The 20,185-nt window shown below is 41.1% G+C and overlaps 1 protein-coding gene across 2 annotated transcripts in view; it reads right to left on the reverse strand.

Moving 5' to 3' along the window:
* Positions 1 to 20,185, reverse strand: part of GSK3B (glycogen synthase kinase 3 beta) — a 149,529-nt gene that overhangs the window by 16,902 nt on the left and 112,442 nt on the right. For both annotated transcript variants that reach the window (XM_052794811.1, XM_052794812.1), the window contains exon 8: positions 9,095 to 9,190. In XM_052794811.1, the coding sequence (XP_052650771.1) occupies positions 9,095 to 9,190 (96 nt within the window). The remainder of the gene's footprint in view (positions 1 to 9,094; positions 9,191 to 20,185) is intronic.

Raw genomic sequence — 20,185 nt, forward strand, 5'->3', positions numbered from 1 at the left:
AAAAAAGCTAAGTGCACAAAGTAAAGTGTTTGGGCGGACTAACATTTAGTATGCAGACTAAATATGGCCGGGCAAAAGGCACAGCAAGTCCACAAACAAAAAACAAAAATAAAACACTGACAGGAACTTTTAAAGCAATCAAATACTACCCCACCGGCGCAGCAATTCATTTTTCTAAAATGAAACAAGACCTTGTGTAAGGCTATTTGTCCACAGGAGGGACCGAAGGCTCAAGTTTTCATTTTAAAAAATGAACCTGTTTTGGAGATAAACAAATGCAAAAAAAAGGCTTTACATACAATATTCTTCAAGGAAAATTTGCACTTGCATAACTCAAAACCTCTTGTTTCTGCAAAGCAAATGAATTTCAGGCTGAGACCCAGGTCACTGGTTTTTTGTTCGTTTGGTTTTTTTTTTTTTTGGATGAGTTACAAAAATCTCTGAATGATCATGTCAAATGGAAATGCCGACTCATCCAAAGCCACAGCTTTTGGTGCTTTTGTTTCTCCCCCCGCCCCTTCAGATCCCAATAAATCTATACCTCACCAAAAAGCTGAGGGACCAGTGCAAGTTTGTTCTTTGTTCAGGCATGCTGGTGATGCTCAAATGCTGACAGACCGTAACAGCTAGACAGCAAGGCCAGACACACTCCTCTCTCCTTTCTAAGTTACACTGCTATCAATGCAAATTTATGTTACTCCCCCTTCATTTTTCTGGAACTACCACCTTCTTCAACATTCCAAAAATGATTGCCAAGCTTAAATGCCCCTGGTGCACTATGTGGCTCTCATCCCCAAGCGACTTCAATCTAGATGAAGTCTTTGTGCACTAGCAGAGCGGTCACATTTTGTCTTACAAATTTTAAATAGTTCCTACCAGTGTAGCGGAGTTCACACCCGTTCTGAATTTTTTTTTTTTTTTTGCACGCATGGAAAGACGAAAGAAAAAGGATGGAAAGCAGAGGATTCTCCTATTTCACTTCACTCACATCAGCATTCAGCTCTCAAATAAGACCACATGGGGCAAGGGCTAAGTATTGTTTTAACAGAATGGTTGCTCTGACTTTCAGTTCATTGACATTCTTCAAACAGACTTTCCATGCACAACACGGAGCTCTGTCGTCTTGGTCTAATTAAGCCCCAAAGCCAAAGCTTCACAATGTTACACCAAGGTGCTCTTCTAGCCAGTGTGTATTAAAAGACATGACTTCATGCCATCAACCACCATGCGTTTTGCATGCAGATCGTGAATACCGCTCGCATGCTGTGCTCCCTAAGAGAGCAGAGGCTTATGAAAATGACATCTGTTGCTAACGCATCAAGTTTGTGACACCATGGTTAAAAATTTCCTCACCAGCTTCAGAGACTCATACATTTTGCCAAGAACCACCCACACCACCAATTCAGGCTGACAGTCTGTGCACATCTCCTTTCGGTTTGTAAGCACGTTTTGGATGGCACATGAACATTAAGTAAGAGGGAGCTCCTCCCTTCAACCAAAAGCTTGTACTGTTTACAAGCAAAGTCATCAGATGTAGGACACGACCCTCAAATCAACTTTTAAAAAATACAAGCACACAATACGATTACCACAACTTTATGACATGAAGTGGTATTGCAATCCTGCAAGTTTAACGTAATAACGCTTATGAGAAACGTGACACATTCATAAACACAAAAGGAGAGGGAAGAGACGCATGCAAGACAGCAATGTATGCACTGAGCTCTACCTGACACAAAGAAACCCAAAGCTGCAGCTGAAGCTCTGCCCTTGGGACCAGTCTCGTTCCAAGGGCCTGAGAATTTCAGAACAGGATTTCTGAAATACGCCATTTGGCTATTTTGAAGTGCCTAAAACTCACGTGATACAAATGCAGGTTAAAAAAAGTCCACGGAAGAGGCACTGGTGTTGGGAGTTATTTCAAAATATGTATAAGCCCCCCCAACTTCCTTCTCTGATTAAATGCCCCTACGTTTTTTCTAGAAAGCAGCTCAGAAATAGTAAATGCCTTATTAGTCAAGAATCCCTGTCAGATGGCACAGATAGGGGAAAATTAAATAAAGACAGAAGGGTTAAGTGGCTTACAAATGAGCCAACACAGAACTGGGAACAGGACCAGGAACCTGTCTCCAAAGCTACTTCTTGTTGAGACCACACACTTGTTACTGGGCTCCTTCCATTGAGGGCCCGGTGGAGACAGAACAAGCTAGCATTTATTACCCAGTGCATGTGCTCTACTTCTATCAAGCTCTAAAGGAAAGCAACAAAGCTAAGCAGAACAAAACAGCCCCCCTTCTTCTCTGAGAGAACCCCGAAAAATATATCTCTGAAAGCACTCTCAGCCTCGATGGGACCGCTGCTATGAACAGCCTAGACAGATGTGTTGCAATGGGACGGCTAAACAGACGGTGCATTGCAGAAGACATGTTAAACTTAGCATTTGATTTCCATAGTTGCACTGATGCAAATCATGTCTTAATGTTACATTAGTCCTCGCTCATTTATTGTTAAGCAGTACTTTCTTTACTGCATACAAATTGGGCAGAGGCAGGGTAATTTACCACCCAACAAACCTGGCTTCTTTTCTCATGCTTTAGATGGAGATAAGAGATTTACACTGTCAAAAATCATTGCTCCTACAAAAGGAGCTAGGAAAACATGAGCTTGCCAGAAAAACTGGGGTTTTTTCTTTTAAGTTAGTCTCCAGCAGAGCTGTTTTCACTCTTTGCTTGGGAAGTCATTACACACCAAGTGAAATACAGAACTGTACTCTTCAGAAAGAGGTCAGGACACGGTTTCACAACAGGCACAAATCACCTCCAGTTCATGCCGGAAAAGACAGTTCTGCCCTTCTCTGGGCCACGCAGGTCTGCCCTGTTCGCTTGTCTGAACACTTGCAGTCAGGGTTGAATGGTCGGCCAGGTAAGAAAGGTGATCCAAATCCTGAACATTCGTGTTATTCAAGAGGTTTTTGCTACTATACAAACAATAAAGCAGAAGGGAGGCATCAGGAATATGCAGGTGGGAGGTGGAGAACTGACCCTGCTCCATGATGAAGTTAATGCCAATTACAAGACTGCACCCAAAGAAACATCTCATCTCCACTGTACCTTTGTAGCTCTACAAAAGGTCAGACCCCAATCGCAGAAAGAAGAGTTTGCATTTTCAGCTTTAATTCAAATGCAAGTCCACTTACAAGATTTCTGACAAAAGAATTTTCGCCTTCTTTTGTCATCAGTTATAATTAGAAGTGACAGAACGAGCTGTCTATTTATCCATTTTACTGTTTGGTATTCTTCCTCAAATCTACAGTATGAGCAGTCACTTTGGAAGCATTACAAGCAAAACAATCTGCTTAAAAACCAGACGAGAACCAGGAGAGCAGGAGTAGGACAGGATGAAGACATGAAACTGATTCTGGAGGGTGGAAAAACATGCTCATGAGAGACACCAGACTCTTTACGTCTCAGTCCCAGAGTATGGGGAAGATGACAGGACTGCCTGCTACAAGCACAGAAAAATTCAACATTCAAGGTAAAGTGATTAGTATGGTAAAACGTATACAAAGAATACACACACACAGGATACTCAGACTAAAATATTTGTGAAGTATTTTGTAATATTAGCAGAAATTATTTCATAACACAGGTAGAAATATGGATCCTAAAGTCAAATATCCAAAGCTACTCTGTAATACAACTAACTCAGTTCTGCACAACTGCAGCTGCAGCCAGGAGCAGCCAATTGCTTTGGAAAAGTGCCAGAAGGGATGAGCTAGAGCCTGAAGTTTCATCTTAGATGCTGTTTTCCTCTGCTATAATAATTTGGCTTGAAGACACAGACAGAAAAGCACTCTGAACAGTATAAATAACAAAAAAAAAAAAAAAGGAAGCGCTTACGAAGTTGGGAGGGACCCTGCCCTAATCTGCAGCAACTTTATTGTGATGGCAAAGTGCTGCAGAGAGAAGTCCTTGTGTATTCATCCACAAGAGTGCACTGCAGAAGAGCAGAGATGCTCAAAACCAATCTAGACGTGACAGTTTTTTTCTCTCTCTCTTCCACTGTTAAGCAAATGACTCCTGCCTTTTTCCATCTCAACACTAACTTGGAAATTAAGATTCAGACACCAGGTAGCTATAGGTTTGGGGATGGTGAATGAAGCCATTCTTTTGAGTACACTCAAACTTATCTCAACAACTGTATATTTTAAAAAGTGCTTGCATGTGTGAACCATCTTGCAAGTATCTTCAGAACAGGAGAAACAAAAGCCACTAAACTACAGCACACTGAAGAGATGTACTGTCCATTTTAAAGAGCTGCCTGGCTTCCACATCTGTACAATGAAGACAAGGCAGAGGTTATGATTTGACTAAAGAAAACAGCCTTTGCTGATATAACCTGTTGTGTCGTTCTGCCATCACAAACCATGGGCATGTTCGTAGCTCAGTAGGTAAGTCAGTTCATTATATTGCCATTACCAGCTAACATGGAAGTATCCTTGGGTGGGAAAAAAAGTCCAAATGAGCCACCTCCCCCATGCAGAAGAGGCCTAAACTACACAATCATATTACATTTACATTACTCAGATGAGATCCTTTACTAGCTGGATGCAAGGGGAAAGGCAGGCCGTCACAGACGGACATTTTTCATATTTCTGGAAATAATCATAGCACCGTCTTTGTTTTTCATAACCCAAAGGATTTGAGATATGAAGGTAGCATCTGAGTAATGCTAGGATAAAGGCCAGCTGTAATGGGGCCACAGTAAGCAACGCCTATCTAACACAAGCTTATGAAGCATGCGTTTAGACCTTTCGTCAGCCACCCCACTGTCCCTGCCCCCCTCCAAAAGGGCCGAAAGCTTCAGAGAAAGCTAATCGTCAAAGCTGAATTTCACCAGCCTCGTGATGTACGATTTTGCACTTTATCTCAGATTTTCTTCTTGGCTTTCCAGTCACACAGTTATAAAGTATAGATGAAGCTTAGTCAGAAGAAGAGAAACAAGTATAAAGATTAGTGGCAGAGATCAGACTGCACTTCCAAGAAGAAAGAAGGCGCAAGGAGTTGAGGTGGCTGAAAGACACAGAAGGAAAGTTCTGACCTAGTAAAGATAACAGCAGCAAAGCCTCCAGAAAGGGTAGTAACTTTTATTTGACGAGCTGATACAGTTGGAAAAAATGGACATGTTTTCCGACCCAAGATAAACCTGAAGACATGACTGTGTGTCTCAAAGCCCACCCATTTTTTCCCAACTGTATCAGTCAGTCAAAAGATATTCCCATCCCTGCAAAACCTTGCTTCTTTATAACTTAATGCTGCTTACTTGCAGACCAAGCAATAGGATGCTCCTCCATGAATACAAAATGTTCTATACTAAGTGAAAACAAAGGGAGGTCTGGATGAAAAGAACAGCTATGTTACTAAATCAAACACTGCGGTATTCTGAAGAGGAGCCCTCCCTGAAAAACCAAAATTGTCACAGATTCTTCCTTTTGGGTCTGCAGTTGCAGGGGGTGGGGTGGGGTGGGGTGGGGTGCCAGAAGAGATGAAGAGAAGTCCTGTTTTGGAAGAACTGTTTGAAAGATTCCTGGAAACTTCAGATTCTCTTTTCTTTTGCTAGCCAGGGACACACTGAACTCCCATCATCATCTGCATCATGCACGTAACTGGTACAAAAACACGTGCATGCTTGGGCAACACAGAACTATGTTGGAGAGAAGAGAGGGAGGCCTCTGTACGTTTTATAATGAGAGATTCCAGCTCTTAAGTTCCAAAAGTACTTCAATCTCAAATTGTCAACAGATTGAAAAACCAGTCTGAGAACAGTTTGCACTGTAAACTTGCATTATTGCTGCAGCATAGAAAAACATTTTTTAGAGTATTAGCTTGACTTCTCTCCTAATCTGTGAAGACCCTTGTTAGTTTGAGATCTTTCTTAGTACTACTAAATCATATTGAATATCAATACTGTATTCAGATCATACCAATCCATTTCTACTGAAAAGTCGAAGATACACTTATGAAGGTAGACTTCAAATTTCCATAAAACTTGTGCTCAAAATTCCAATTTAAGCCTGAAACTGAATGAATCTGAGAAACAATATTCCTTCATAGACTCATCCTTTTTCAGTCTCAAACAATTTCTCTGGTTCTTAAAAAAAACCCAGAACCTACTGCATTCTGCTACAGCACCAGCCACCATTCTTTGTCACCTAGTAGGTAACAGCAAATGTAGCAGATTACACCACCACAGCGATACTGAGTAGGAAAATAATATCTCTGTGCCTGCCAAAAATAGCTAGAGAGCAGACCAGAACCAAGTACATCCGACAGAAGTCCGCACCACAGAATTTCAGGTGCAACCTATAGGTACCACAGCTTCCAAAGAAAATTCTTAATCACCATCTACACACATTTTGCAGACCAAGAAAGTTCCCTGAAAACCAGAGCAAACCATTGTACAGATTATTGGCCTGGATACAACCAGTTCCAGGCTGCGTAGAAGATGTTAAACATCTAGACAGCAGCTAAACATGCACCTTCACTGGGCATCTCCACTGCATGGAATTAACTCCAAGTAGGACCTACAAACCCCTCAATTTTGAAAAATATCTATGTTGTATTAAACACCACAAAGCAACAAGGAGAATGCCCTTGTGTCAAAGAGCTTACAGCAGGGAGTGACTATATTCTTAGTAATTCTCTCTCAAAAATGCTGACAACTAGCTGCCTGCAAGTTCTTCCACACAACCCCCCCTTAGCTTCTGTCTGCTGAGTCCCCTGGTCATAACTAATCCACAAAAATAACAACCTTCTAACTACTGTAATCTTCAGTAATTCTTTAGCCTAGATGGCAAAGGCTTGTGCTTTTGAGGCTGAAACTTAAAAGCTCAAGTCCTGCTGGTAACTACCTATAGCACTCTAGTTACATACATAGTTATAATAAATAAATAAATAAAAATTTGCACTTTCACTTCTTCAGTCATTCCTTTTCTGCTCATTAGAGAGCCAGAGTTCAGAAGTGCCTTTTCTCCCACGCTTTTCAATTCTAAGATGCAGAAGCTCCAAGAGGATGCACATGCCCACTGATGTGCCGTCAGATGTTATGCCAATACAGCTGGGTAAGGAAGACCAATTCTACATAATACTACCACTTAAATCTTTCACGGTGCAACATGCTCAAAATGTTGAAAGGAAAGGATCTTTAGAAGTAATACATTGAGAGGATAAGCATCATTACCAACACCATGCTGGATAATCCATTTTGTTAATTTAGCATTTGCATAATAAAAGTACAGATCTCATAAATGAAGTATCATGTAATGCAACTGTAATAAACTGGTTTAAATGCTATTCTACACCCAGCCAATGTCAAGAAGAGTTGTGTGCAGAATGACTCGAGAATGAGAAGCTATGTTGCATGCATAGCTCTCCAAAACTAATTGTGCCCTAATGGAGAATGCAGATTTGATCTCAATTCTCCTCTCAATTCTTCATAATTGACTTAGTCTCACTTGTGATCCTTTAGAACAACCAAAAAAACAACCCCAACCATTCATATAAATAGAAGGAAGTCTCAGTTTTTTCCTGAAGCTTCTATTTGCTGAAAGATCTTTGTTGTGGTCTAACAGACCATCAGGTGCATACAGATGATTCTTAAGACTATTCAGGCAGAAGATGAGTTGCATAGCTAGCTTAGATGCTTAACTCCATGTCCTACAGTACATCTCTGCACTCCTACTCCATTGCATATTAATTTAACACCCCCCCCCCCCAGTTGAAACACCTTCACTGCAGGAATTCAGATGCACCTTAATATGCAGTGCTATAAGGCTTTTGGACTTATTCTTACAACTTTTAACACGATGCAGTTCAAAACTGAAGAAACCACTCCCAGGGATTTCATTTGCTCTAATTTTTCCCTTGTTAACATAAGGTATGAAAAAGCCTTGCTGGATTTACTAACCTCTCATACTATCATAAATCACTTAAGCAACAAACAAAGAAACTCTGATATGGAAAGGCAAACCAGATATTAGTGGGGAACAGGAGAATTAAAGTGGTGCATAACTCATTGGAGAATCTATCACAAAAATAGCGACTCGCAGTACCTGGCTGGCATGTACCTATCAGGTACGTGGCCTGTTATCAATTAGCTCCAATTTGTTTATCCAGAGTTTCTATCACTGCAGAGCATTTGGTCTGAGAGTCCGACCTGGACACGTGCTCAGCTAGGAATGCAACCCTTCCATACATACACACAACTTTCTTAGCAGAAGGAAATCTGAGCCATTAAGATATGATGAGAATATACTGCGACTATATCAGACATTTCTCAAGCAGCAAAAAGAAAATGTTAACTACCCAGGCTTCAATTGCTTAAGACTCAATATTTAACTTATTCCACACCCAAGAGGCTAATTAAATGATTAATTGTTACCCTGTCCCAAGTCAAATATTCATCATTCCTTAATATGTGGAAGACAGCTTAATTGTGTGGCAATGTATTTGTTTCAATACTAACAGTTTCCTTTTTGATCATGGAGGTTATAATACTGTCTGCATGTACTGCAATAGCATTTGCTTGTGAAAGCTAGATAACAAGAAGTCTTAAGAAGTAACTCCAAGAAAAAACAAGCCCCCTCAACATGACACCTATAGGAGTAAAAATATAATAATATCTATGAGAGAAGCCGTTAAGAAAGTGACTGTCAGCCCTCATCACATTATGTAACAGCGTTACAAAAGTGTCACACTTATCACTGGAACACTTTCTCATTTGTAGGTGACTTTTGCGCATATCAATTTATAGCATGACAGGATTTAGATATAATGCAATCTGCTATAAACACACACACCATTGTTAAAAAAAAAACCACAACAAACCACCTGTAGGCAACCTCAAAAAAACCCAGACCAATAGGTATTACAGTGCACTGCTTCAATACCTTCTCCTATATCAAAAGTTACCGGGTCCCCAGCTTAGTTAAAGGCACCCAGTTTAGACTGAAAACCACCAAGCCACTGAACAAACTGAACTCCTTGAATTTTTACTTTCAGCCCACATGTCTATTATTCAGTTCATATAGACTCACCTTAGTCCATGGATGTGCCTTAATCTGAGGGAATTTGAATTCAGTATAGTTTGGATTCATTTCTCTAATTTGCTCCCTTGTAGGCGTTCCCAGAACCTAGAAAGGAGAGAGAGAAAGAAAGGCAAATTGTTTAGATATGCTTCATATTCATATGGTAATGAAAAGCGCAGTATAACCTATCACATACTGAGACAACTGAAGTCAATCTGTGTAACTAGTAAGTTAATACAGTGTTGAAAACAATACAACAAAACTTTTGCAAAACCGTTCAAGTTGGAAAGGACCTCCCTTTCCTCAGAGCTTCTGATCCAACTCCCCTGCTCAAGCAGGGTCAGCTGGAGCAGGCTGCCCAAGAGCATGTCTAGCTGAGTTTTTAGCATCTCCACAGGAGGAGACTTCACAACCTCTCTGGGCAACCTGCTCCAGTCTTTGACTGCCCTCACAGTAAAAAAAAGTGTTTTCCTGCATTCAAATGAGGTTTCATGTGTTTTACTTTGTGCTGCTGCCTCTTGTCCAGCCAGCAGGCACCACTGAGAAGAGCCTGGCTGTTTCTTCTTCATTCCCTCCCACCAGATATTTATACACATTAATGAGACCCCCCTGAGCCTTCTCTGCTTCAGGCTGAACAGTCCCAGCTCTTGCAACCTCTCCTCATATGACAGATGCTCCAGTCCCTTAATCATCTTTGTGGTCCTTGCTCCAACTTCAGTAGTCTCTTGCTGGCAATTCAGTTCATGCTCCAAGCTCAGTGTCAAAAATTTAATTCTACAGTTTTTCACAAAATTCAAGCATCTTTCTCAAACTCAGTGATATTTCAATGGGGAAGAGAGTTCACTCTAATTAGACTGTTATAAAACAAGTACTGCCGAACACATTCAGGGCTTGCGGCTCACTGCATATGGCTGATTAAGGATCAGACTAGTAACACAGACTGCATTTTACAAGTCATCAGCAGCAGCCCTCTGATGAGGTTAAAAGATCAGCCAGTTACTGCTGAGGGGAGCCAGACGCGTTCTTCCCCCTGCCCTGAACTGTGTGGGTTTTGGTGGTGGTTCCCCACCCCAATATGTCCACATGGAAGATAAACTTAGTTTAAACCTAACCTGGAAGCATCTACATAAAATGCATACCACCCCTGGTTTACTTTTACAAATTTTCTATTTCTCATTCCCAGAATCTGCACAATGTTATTTATACGTGCAAATTAGTAGTTGTATGAGAAATAATACACAATCGCACATCTCTTTGTAGGGGTGGATAGATTTTGAAAGGATTTTGGAAATCCCCTCAGGGAATAAGCCCAACAATACAGCATCAGCGCTTTCTGTTCAGTTAGCACTAAGCGTTAAGATAGCCATTGCCTTCTACCTCTATATAAAAACTGCAAAGCACATTCAAGGAATGCCATTGTTTTCTGCTTGCACCCAGCTGCTGGGTATCTTTTTGTTTTGCAGAGAGAAGTGGAGAGGCAGAAGGCAGGAGTCACTCCTCTACGCTGAGCTCAGGTTCATCTTCCTATAGGAACCCTATAGCCACACTACTCTCACCCCTTGACAAATCTCCTGCCGTACAGATCAGCATAATGTTATCACCTCATCTCACGAGACTGCACTGTCACCGTCAGGAAACAAATGATCTACGACGTGACGTTAGCACTCTACGTCACTGCTCGATAAAGAAATATTTGGTTACATATTCCGGTATCCATGAACATTTTCATTCTCTTACAAGAGTGGAAATTACACAAATGCACTCTAAGGAGTCAGGTAGAGGGGTACAAGAGCAAGTTAACTGCTGTCCAATTAATTTGTGCAACAGAGAAACTATCATCAGGTATTACGAAAGGAACTTGGTATGTCTTTATTATTTAAATATGAGCTGTACGATACAAACTAAAATAGCTACCCACAAAGCAATCTTTTAAATAAACAGCAGCAGCAGAGGAAATAAACCCTGCAACTTGTTCAGACAGTTGCTTCTTGGATAAAAGATTTAACCAACAAGTTGTACAAAATGAATGATCGCATAACTCCTACCATAGCTAACCAGGATTTAAATCCCACCTACTCTAAAAGCTAAGAGTTACCTTCAGAGCTGACAGAAGATTTTTTTCCGTGCATGTCTGAAAACGCTGGTTTTGCTCAGGTGGTAGGAAAGAGGGTGTTTGCAGGATTCGGTACATTTTGCTCAACTTTCAAAGGAAAGAAGCTGTCAGGAAAACGTGCCCTTTCCCTGCTGGTTTTCTGTCTGGCTCCCCCCAGAGCACCGGCCACCCAGCCGCCAGCCCTGCCAGGATGGCACTGCTCTCAAAGCTTTGATGACCACCACTCTCAAAGCTTTCCAGTTCTAAAAGATGAGGGGATTTCACACCTGCAAATATTATTTTCATCCCAATTCAGGATAAAAGCCACTTGCAAACCCTTGGAAGTTTTTTTTTTATTAGTTAAATTAACTTCCTGAAAAATTACAGATAACTTGTATTGCTCTCCCACCATTTCTAAAGGCTAAGTTTTCAGGCCTCCCTAGTATAAACAGGACTTTTTTTAAAAGCATGTTTATCTTCTTTACCCTCCTCCTCCTCAAAAAATTCCTTTAATAGCCTTCCTAAGAAGAGATAAAGAGCAGATTTTTTTTCTTTTTTTTATATAGCCAAAATTCAGCAGACGGGCTCAGTTGCCAAGGCTGCTCAGAATAGGAGCCTACACAGTGCAAGTATCTTTATTTAAAGACTGCCTATAGCATCAGAGAGAATTCAGATTAGATAGGCAAGGGCAATTTCACGGAAGGACCCACAGACAATGTCTATTCATACATTTCACTAAAAACACAGCTGTAACTCCAGATGATGGGAGGGAGCAACTCCTAAGCTCAAGCACAGGCATCTAAGCAACAGTGCTTAAGGTCTCACAAACGCTTACAAAAGAAGGTACTGAAGAGGGATCATGCTAGCTGAAAGAAGGGATCGCCTGACCTTTCAGTTACATAGCAGCCTTTAACACACAAAATAACTGTACAAAAGGAAAAGTGACTTATATTAGCCACTCAGTGTACTTACTTTGGTCTCTCTGGATTGTAAAGCCAGATTGTGCTCTCAATTTTTACTGAAGGCAGGTTAAAGCAAAAAACAACCCCCCCCCCCCAAAATGAAGAGGAAAGGAAAATAGATAGGAAGAAGAACGCAAGTTTTAAAGACTGTGTCAAATTCAAATCACAATCCAGAAGAAAAGTGTAGGATGAATAAAGTAATAAGCTATAAAATTGTACCAGTCCTTGACATATCTGGAAGACGTCCTGTAGTGGACCTCTCCCCACCCCCCAACGCACCAACACCGTTTGCTACATGATTTTGAAATTGTATCTCACTAATTTACACTGAGTTTTCAGTATATTCAGAATACATTCAAGTAACCTTGGTGAGTAACAGCAATCATTTAAGCTATTGCAAAAATTGGGCAAACTTCCTCTTTTAAAAAAGGCATGTATGTGACTGCTCTTTCTGTTTGAAATGCAAAGGAGAAGCATAAATTACTTTGCACATTTTTGGCAGAATTACTCCATGAAACAGCTGCTCTTGCTATACCAACCCTGAAAATACTATGGAGCAGATGTTCCTTGGAGAGAGGTTTCACAGAATGGTTGAGGTTGGAAGGGACTTCTGGAGGTCATCTGGTCCAACCCCCCTGCACAAGCAGCGCTGGCGAGAGCCCGTTGCCCAAGACCATGTCCAGACGGCTTCCGAGTATCTCCAAGGATGGAGACTCCACAACCTCTCTGGGCAACATGTTCCACTGTTTGACCACCCCCACAGTTAAAACCTGTTACTTGCGTTCAGGTTGAATTTCACGTGTTTTAATTTGTGCCCATGGCCTCTTGTCCTGTCACAGGATGCCAAAGAAAAGAGCTTGGCTTCCCTCTTCTTTGCGCCTTCCCTTCAGATATTTCTGTAGGCTGCGAGATCTCCCCTGATCTTGCAAAGGTCAGAGAGCTTTTAAGAAATACAAGGTCCAGTACTGAATTATTCAGGTCCATGCAGATTAGCACACTCTATTCTACTTCTTGGGGACAGTCTTATAAAAGGTGATATTGTCAACGAAAGACTTTGGGGGACTTGGGGGGCACTCTAAAAGAAAAAAAAAAAAAAAAGACACACAACCAAACCGGAGAAAAATATATATATTAAAAAAAAAAAGACTAGAATAATAAAAATGTAGTTGTCTGATGGAATCAACTCTGTCTGGACTGAAGACTAAACTTTTGAGAGAACGAAAAGGATCTATGTGAGACTACAAGGGATCTTCCTGCAAGTGAAGACCACAGGTCAACTAGTCTTGTTCTTCATTCCCGATTATCGTCATCATCTCTTAAATAAAAATAAAGAAGCATTAACTACTAAGATTAACTAAAGAATACGCTTGCTGAGAAGACAGACACTGCTCTGATTCTCTTAGGACAAAAATTGAACACAACAGGTTTCACAAGTATTTTCTGGAAAGTTTTTCTGGACATTAACCTGTAATAGATGAAGCTCCTCAAGTAATATTTATTCCAGGAACAGGGTTCGTGAAGGTAGAGTAATGGTTTGTATCTCAAGGAACTAAAGAAAAGCTACAGGCTCCCAATAATGTCATCCTTACCAAACAAGAAGGGGAGATTGATGAACCTGGAATAAGCCCTGAATTTGATTACAAATAGCATAAAGACCTTCATTTTATGTTCTTGCAACCAAATTTTCATAGGAGAAAGACAGATGATATTCAGCTCCAAAAGACACCTTAGTTACACCCCAGTACTGAAGACAGCTGCTGTCCACACCTGGCTTCACTGTGCGAAACTGTGCCAAGTTATTTATGACCAAACCCACACTGTTGCAACACCAGAGGAAGAAGAAACTGCAACGGTCTCAACAAAAACCAGTGGAATAAAGGCCCTTTCCGACAACCATCGTTACTGCTAAACTTTTGCCAAAATGTAAAAATCAGTTAAAAGCATAGGGACACCGAGAGTTCAGAAGCTCCAGCTGGTAATGACTGAACTAGAGAGGGGAGAAGGTGGTTATTTAAATCAGAAACCTCTAGAAAGCGATGGTTACAGCAGTACAGCACTCTTGCCTGGGAAAACGGTGCAAGTTTACAAGGAAACGTGCTCCAGAAAGTCTGGTGTGTATGGCTTACCAGATGGCTTAATTAATACTTCTGCAAACATGTCTGCACCTCTTCAGAAAGTTGTGAGAGGTGTGCCAAATAGTTATTTAAGAAATTCAAGAAGTGCAGGCATCTCAAGCAGGAAACACGGGTCAGCTTTGAAATAATACTTCAAGAGGTCTATGGTAGAAAATACAATAAACTTACCCATTTTATATACGCTTTCTCTCAAAAACACTCACTTGTCAAACAAAATGAAAGCCAACTAAATATAGAGATTTCTTCTATTCACAAACACGAGAGCAGGTATACATCAGGAATAGGAAGAAACCCACTGTCACTGCTGACATAAGTGTTCATCAACTTTTTTACACTGCCTGCAAGCACTGGAAGTGACAAATTACATGAGGCACAGGAACAGCCAAGTTGTGATGTGGGGGGACATCAGGGGAAAAAAAAAAATGCCAGGAGACTTCCCTTAAGGGCAAGGAGAGAGGACCCACGTGAAAGCCTGTGTCAGCTGCAGGCAGGTCCTCAGTACGGGACCACGTCCAATAAAATGAAACACACTCTCCTACTGCTTATTCTTCCGGAAGAGACGGCTCCTCTCTCCCCATTAACTATTGCGACTGAATTTATTGTATTTCAAAAACAGAGCCCAAAATAGTACCTTGACATTTGAGCATGAGACATATATTATAATTGCAGGCTATACTTAGCATTCGGCTCAGTAAAACTGTCAGAGACCAAAAAGTTACACATGGATAGGATTCCTGATACTATTGAGCTTGTCTTTTAATACATTTTTTCCCCTTGCCCCCCCCCTAACCCAGAGAATATGGGAAGAAGATTTTATTACTGTTCCTAAATTACCATGAAATGCCAGTTTTGGTACAAGGAATAATCACATCATCCAGTAGGAACCAGAATACCCCAAACAAACATCCCCCCCCCCCCCCCACTTTCCTGCAGTTTTCACAAGTTAGTCGACACATCTCATACTCTAGATTGCAGCATATGGAAAAAATATTTCTGGTAAAGACAACGCAAGGCAGATTGGCAGATGCTGTCCTCCCTGTGTCCCAGGGCTGCTCAGACAATTATTACTGCTTCATTCTTCTGACAGAGATGATTTTTTTTTTTTTCCATTTTTGCGGGGAGTAGGGGGAAGGTACTAAACAGAACCTTTCAGAAGGTAATATTATCTTTGAAACAAAACCATTATGCTTCTGAGATTCCTTTTTTGCAAGGGGAATAAAGAATAACCACAGTCTGCGGGAACTGTGGTTGAAGATGTTTTAGTTTGGGGGAGATATCCCAGCCAGTTTTCCCTTGATGGTTTTGGGGTGCTGCAGAGCTGGGGGGGGCAGGAATGCCCCCAAGCTCTCAAGCTTTCACAGGGGGGACAGCAGTCCTGCAGACACCGCTGCTGCACTGCAAGCTGTGCACACAAGGTCGGACATTTATGAAGGGATCTGCCCCTGACTGCATCTCAAAAAAATCCCTCTTGTGGTCCAAGAACTCCTTCTTTGAAGCCATATTCAGCGGTATCCTACTTGCACAGTGGATTTTAAATAGGGAAGTGGCAACCGCCAACGCTCCTGGGCTGTGGAAGGAGGGATTTCACCCTTCCATCGGGGACAGGACTGTATGACTGCTCTGAGGCATAGCGTTTACTTGTACAAAATTTCTTTACACGGCCACTGATGAAACCCACACTGCCACTACGCCTGCTTCAGAAACTGAGCACATTTCTGAAGGAGATGTCACTCGAAAGCCAGTAGGGGCATGAATTTTAATGAATATATCGGGTTACCCACTTGAGATATTCCCAGCAATGGGATAACCTAACATTTGGAATAGCTAGCAAGAGCTAAAAATAAGGAGGAAGAGTCACCATTCAAGATCAAACTTTGGAAAAAGCATAGCACATGACTTCTCTCCTGTAATAGTGAAAGTATTCAAGAAGAATGTACTTGGGTTAAATTATTTCTTCAGATGGAGCTCCAAGGCAGTATTTTCTCCATATCAAATATCATTTTGTCAGGGTTAAGTGGTCAAAGATCTCTCTCTCCTAGCCAGATTGAGAACATCTGGAAAGACCATCTTTAAAGAAGTAGGAACAAGAGAAAAGGAAGCTAAAAAGAAGGCGACTGTCTTTCGATTCACATGAACGTGATGCTGTGGTTCTAGAGGGGGCACAGTTTTTCAGAGCAGTCTGCAAACACACAATAGGCCTGGAGAAACTCCAGGTGCAACTGGATGGAGATGATCTTGCAAGATTGCTAGAAATGAAACTACGTGAAGACTGCTGAAAGTGAATCAAAATCTGACAAAAGCCAAAAATGCTTCTGATGCAGCAAGAGACCGAGGATGTTGGGAATGCAGCCTGCAGGAAGGACAAGCCGTGCTGACTGTCGTATCACAGAAATTCTGTCTTTACAAACACAGCTACTGAAGGGATGTCATCAAGAACTGCATCAGAAGGAAGGACTAGTTTAACATGATGGCACTTTGAAGTCATTCTCCAGCCTAATGCAGAAACTTCATACCCAGGTGTAGCATCCAATTGCTGTGTTGTGAAATGAACTCTGAATAATCAAAGCTGAGTAAGCAACAGAAGAGACAACTGAAAAATTTATCTTGGCTCAAAAAATGCTACAAGAGCGACTGTGACTCAGTCATCCTGAATTGATAGGAACCAGCAGAAAAGTTTCTAAGCTGACCTCTCTTGCAGTGGAATCAAGTAAATTTAAAGGATGAAAGTCAGACGCATTTCCGAATGTGTGGATAAATACTTTTTTTACTATAGGCCTTTTTAGAAGTTTAAAATACATTTTCTCTGCCCTTAAGTTTCAGACATACAGTTCCAAGGAAGCCATCTGAAAAGCACAACTCCAAGATAGTCAAACAGCAGCTTACAGGTCCCAACCTGCAACCTTCTACAAAGTTCATTGCTGTTGTACAACCGGCAGATCCCACAGCTCTGCTTTTCCTACAGCCAGTTAGCATTAAGATAAGTCTGTGTTACAATGAAAGCTTTAAACAGTAGTATTCTGTGGCAGTAAATGGAAGAGGTGGACACCATCTGTAAAAATATTTTTTAAAATGAATCCTATTCTAAATGAAATCTTATACAACCTAACGTTTTACACGTTGTGCCCAAGGCTTAACATTTCTGGTAACTTTTATGCTGCAGAATTGCATATGTCTTCAACCATACTGAGGCAGAAGAACCCGAGCTCGGTCAATAAACACAGGTTGCCGTTTTTATGGTAACCTTTCAAATCTAAGTCGAACTTAAGCATCATGCTGGGAGTGGAGAAGAGCAGAATGTTTTATGACTTCTTTGCAGATTTGAACAACAAATTGCTCAATTTGATTGTTGGTCATTTAAGGGATACATAGTAGATGGGACAGAACCCTACCAACAGCTGGCAAAATGGAAAATTGAGGACCTCACTTTCTACTTTTTCCTCATTCTGAAAAGGTGAGGAAAAATTACTTGACATTTGAGGTAAACATGCCGTTCTCCCTCTACTCCCACTATGAGAAATAACTTGTCGGTGCGTCTAGCATTACCAGGGAAGAACCTCATTGCCCAGTTCATGCACTTTCCTAGACAATTTCTCACAGCGGTTGATTTTGAATGCAATATGCTCAATTATAACTCTCTCTGTATTCTCAATTTAGCCTTCTGCAAGGGCTTTTCTGAATAGTTTATGCAAAACTTCACAAGATGTGCTGGACAAGGGCATTGAAAAACAGTCCACTTCTGCAGTTTGCACTCACTTTCTCTTCCAGTGTTGCCTTGAGAATACATGCTGCCTCAGTAACAAATATATGGGCAGAAAAATATTCATGGCACCCACCCATTCGGGCTCACATTTTCCATCATACTTCCTTAACAATTCAGCAAACATCCTTTTTTGTGACTACTGCTGTAAGATTCACAGCATTTGTTCTCTCAGACTTTCCTAAAACATGCTGTCTCAGTACTGTAACTTTTTAATTGAAGAGACCACACTTACTATAAAATGGAGTTATCCCTACATTTGTTTCACTTACTTTCTACGTGTAGGGGGCTACATATCTAACAGAAGATGAGAAAAACCCAACACAACACAGGTGTGGATGATCATTCAGTATCCCCCTTTCTATCTCTAAAGAAATGATTCTGAAGTTTGTTTCTGTGGAGGTGAAATCATCATCTCAAGTTATAATTTACTGAAGTTCAAGCCTTTACACTGCATACTCCTTCAGCCGTCATGAGAAATAACATTAGTTTGCCAGTACTACATATTCAGCTATGAATTGGTCAATAAAAGTTACCACACCACTCACGGCAGCGTCATTTAAAGAAACCACAGATGGTACGTAGGCTACCAGCCATTTTATCAAAGTACTCCTCTGCTTCACTACAACTGAAGTGTAAACAAAGCAGAATCATCACAATTGGAGCACATACGTGCTATAAAATTATTAGTTCACAGATGTTTACTTCCAGTGCTGCAGAACTGAAAACATCCAACTGATGATAACGGCTTCTAGCAAACTTTGAACCAAACCACAGTCTCTGCTTGGCAAGCATGTCGATAATGAGAGGACATCTATTTCCTGATTATTTTACTTCCACATTGTGAAAATCAAAGCAATGGTAAGGCAGAGCACTATGGTTTTGCTGATAAGGCCTCTACTCTCAGATTTCTGATCAAGTCACGGAAAGGCTTACAGGACTGTCACCCTGATATAAACAGTTGTATTTACAAAAAACTCATTAGATGCAGTTTCTCAGGATTGCAGATACTAATCAAGAAACAAAACAGGACTTTTTGAAAACATCCAAAGTCAAACACCACTGGTTATTGAACAAACTCCTGAGGAACTCTGGCCAGCTGAAGCATTCACAGCGACCACTTCATGTCTCACAAAAGCAGTGTAGCAGAAAGCAGCGCACCACTCCAAGACACTTGTCAGAAGGAAAAAATTGCCACTTGTGCCGTCATCAGCCCTACTTCTGACAAGAACTCTAGTTTTCCACTAGTGTTTCCTATGTAAACTGACCTAACTTGGATATGCTGAGCTTGAAATACACTGAGCATAAAGGCAATAATAAGAAATCAAGAAAGTCATAGGAGAAGTAGGTGCAAGACACGGAGCCTCCAGAGGAAAGTTACTGACTGGAGGATTTCCAGCAGGACAGACACAAACCCACTGTAACAGAAGCTAGGTTTACACAGTCAAAGGCTGGAGGAGACATGGCAAGAGCCTAGAAGGTCAGAGCACACCCCATTGAGACTGGAGAGCAGGCCACAGAAACACCAAGCCTCACCAGCCCACGCTCTCCTCACAGCAGAATGACCACTTGGCGTTGGTCGGCGTCATACACTCTGTTAGGACAGGGACAAAGACACCAGCAGCTCTTCTAGTGAATAACACAGATGGAAGTAGAAAGTTCTACTCTTCCACCCACACATTTTGGTTTTGAGGGTGTTTTCACACGCATGACACACAAATATACATGCATCAAGGTAGCAGTTAAGTAGCAAAACCATGGAGGAAATTCTCTTAATACAGTCCCTTTTTGGTGCTGAAATCAATAAAGCCCAACGGCATGTGCGCAACACTTATCCTCTGTAATACTCCCATCTTATTAAGTGCATAGTATAGATTCAGAGGAAATGTATACTGCTCTTCTCTAGAAATCTTGCTTCCTTCTTTGCAGAAGTTGAAGGAGGCGGGGGAGACTAGGGTGCTGCAAAGTCAGACACCAATCTTTCAAGCTATGAATTATTCTTCCATGCCTCTAATTTGAGAATCACAGAATATTCACAGCTTACCAAATGAAATCAATCAAGATGTGTTTGGACATAAATGATATATAAATGTTATGTATTTTGAAACACTAGGTCTTTTTCACTTGAAAAAGACAACTCTTCGGGTAGAAGGT

Source organism: Harpia harpyja, chromosome 8 (assembly GCF_026419915.1).
Source record: "Harpia harpyja isolate bHarHar1 chromosome 8, bHarHar1 primary haplotype, whole genome shotgun sequence".
NCBI classification, from domain to species: Eukaryota; Metazoa; Chordata; class Aves; order Accipitriformes; family Accipitridae; genus Harpia; species Harpia harpyja.